At 40.4% G+C, this 1,662-nt stretch overlaps 1 protein-coding gene across 2 annotated transcripts in view; it reads right to left on the bottom strand.

Annotated features, from left to right (window-relative positions):
• Positions 1–1,656, bottom strand: part of LOC103460273 (uncharacterized) — a 5,183-nt gene extending 3,527 nt beyond the window's left edge. Inside the window, exon 1 of one of the 2 annotated variants that reach the window (XM_008402377.2) lies at positions 17–1,656. In XM_008402377.2, the coding sequence (XP_008400599.1) occupies positions 17–1,579 (1,563 nt within the window). In that variant the 5' untranslated portion in view covers positions 1,580–1,656. The remainder of the gene's footprint in view (positions 1–16) is intronic. The other variant, XM_008402378.2, reaches the window with a different exon arrangement.
• Between the last annotated feature and the right edge of the window lie 6 nt (positions 1,657–1,662).

The raw sequence follows: 1,662 nt of genomic DNA, 5'->3' as shown, positions 1-1,662 counted from the left end.
TCACCAGTTTCTCAACCTCTCGTTTGTCCTGCAACATACCTGAGGTTATTCTGCGACCATCTCTGGTTCTGGTCTTTCCTTTTYGTAGCTGAATCGTCATGCTGTTGTTAGCCAAGTGTATCTCTGTCACAAACTGTGCAAAAAACAAGTATGTTGGGTCTCTGGCAAAGCGATTATCAACATGAAATAGCCGTGACTTGAAATATCCACTTGGTGTCACTTTAATGAGTCTCCTTGTGTCCAAAGTGTTCTCTGATGTTGGAAATTGTACCGGGAAGCTCATGGATTCCAAATTTGGGGTCTTAAAAAAGCTGACGGGTGAATTTGATTGTGCCGGCGCCAAGCAGTATGTACTTTCAGAGAAACAAAGTATCTCTTCTGATATGTCAGGAGGCTGAAGGCATGATTCTATAGCGAATCCTCCATTTGGCAAATCACCTTCTTCTCCATCATTCATCTGTGGCTGGAGTTGTTCACAATCACTGTCCTGATCATTTTCAGCCTCACATAAAGCATTTTTCTCATACTCATCAATTTCCATGAGATCTGCTTCATCATAGTCATCCTCATCCATACTTACATCACTATTGCCATCGTCATCGTCATCATCATCATCATCATCAGGAAGTGTAGGGTCACAAAGCTCAGCTTCATGTCTAATATCTATCTCCCGATACTCTGGATGAATCTGCTTAAGTTTTAATAATGCAGAGATTAGTTTAGACCAGGTTACTGTTTGAAAAAGCTGATGACCTCTGTAGGACAAACGTCGCTTCAATTTTACTCTCATCACTTGTGACTCGCTCCGAAGCCTGGGCAAGGCATTGACTGTCTCTTGGAGCTCTGATGGTACACACACAAAATTGCCCCTTATTAATCTTTGTCTRCCTTTTGGAAGAGGAATGATCTTTGCGAAAGGTATGCACTTAGCAATCAGGTGTCTTTCCAGAATATTCAAATCTGACAGTTCACTGGGAATTTCTGCCAAGTCAAGTTTGTTTGCTGCTGCTAGTGGTGGCATGTATCCTTTCTTTAGATGTCTGTGGCAGGTGTGACAAATCCACTCTTGACTTCTCTCATGAGGTACTGTACACTGTCTATCCGTGCAGCTTTCATCGCAAACATGGACATACTTGCCTGTTAGACACTGTTCAACCACATCTGGTTTCTTTACATAATTTGACCTTTTACAGAGTTCTACTTGGTTGGGAAACGAGGACTTGTGACACACAGTGCACACATAAGTAGGACCAGCCTTTATATTTAATCTGAAAACTGAAATGGCTTCATTAATCAGTCTGTTCTCTGGCGTATTAGTTTGTGCAACACATGTTTCAAGATTCTCCGTTTCTCTCTGAGGAAATCTTTTCATCTGTCTGTATTTTCTTTTTACATTCAGTGCACATCTGTTCTTTTGCAGCATCCTGAATGAACTGTCTTTATTGTATTTGTCTCTCATTAGGGATTTCATCAGTTCTTTGTGTCTGAGCCTGAATTCTCTGTTTTTTGCATAAAGCTCAGTCTTATAAGACCTCTGTCTCTGTCTAAATGTTGGATTATTTCTGTATAAATTTCTCATGTAGCTTTTCTGTCGTTCCTGAAATCTAGGATTATTTCTGTATAAATTTCTGATGTAGCTTTTCTGTCGTTCCTGAAATCTAG

Source organism: Poecilia reticulata, unplaced genomic scaffold, assembly GCF_000633615.1.
Source record: "Poecilia reticulata strain Guanapo unplaced genomic scaffold, Guppy_female_1.0+MT scaffold_221, whole genome shotgun sequence".
NCBI lineage: Eukaryota > Metazoa > Chordata > Actinopteri > Cyprinodontiformes > Poeciliidae > Poecilia > Poecilia reticulata.
Note: the sequence above shows the minus strand (reverse complement) of the source record. Positions and strands in the feature narration are given on the sequence as shown.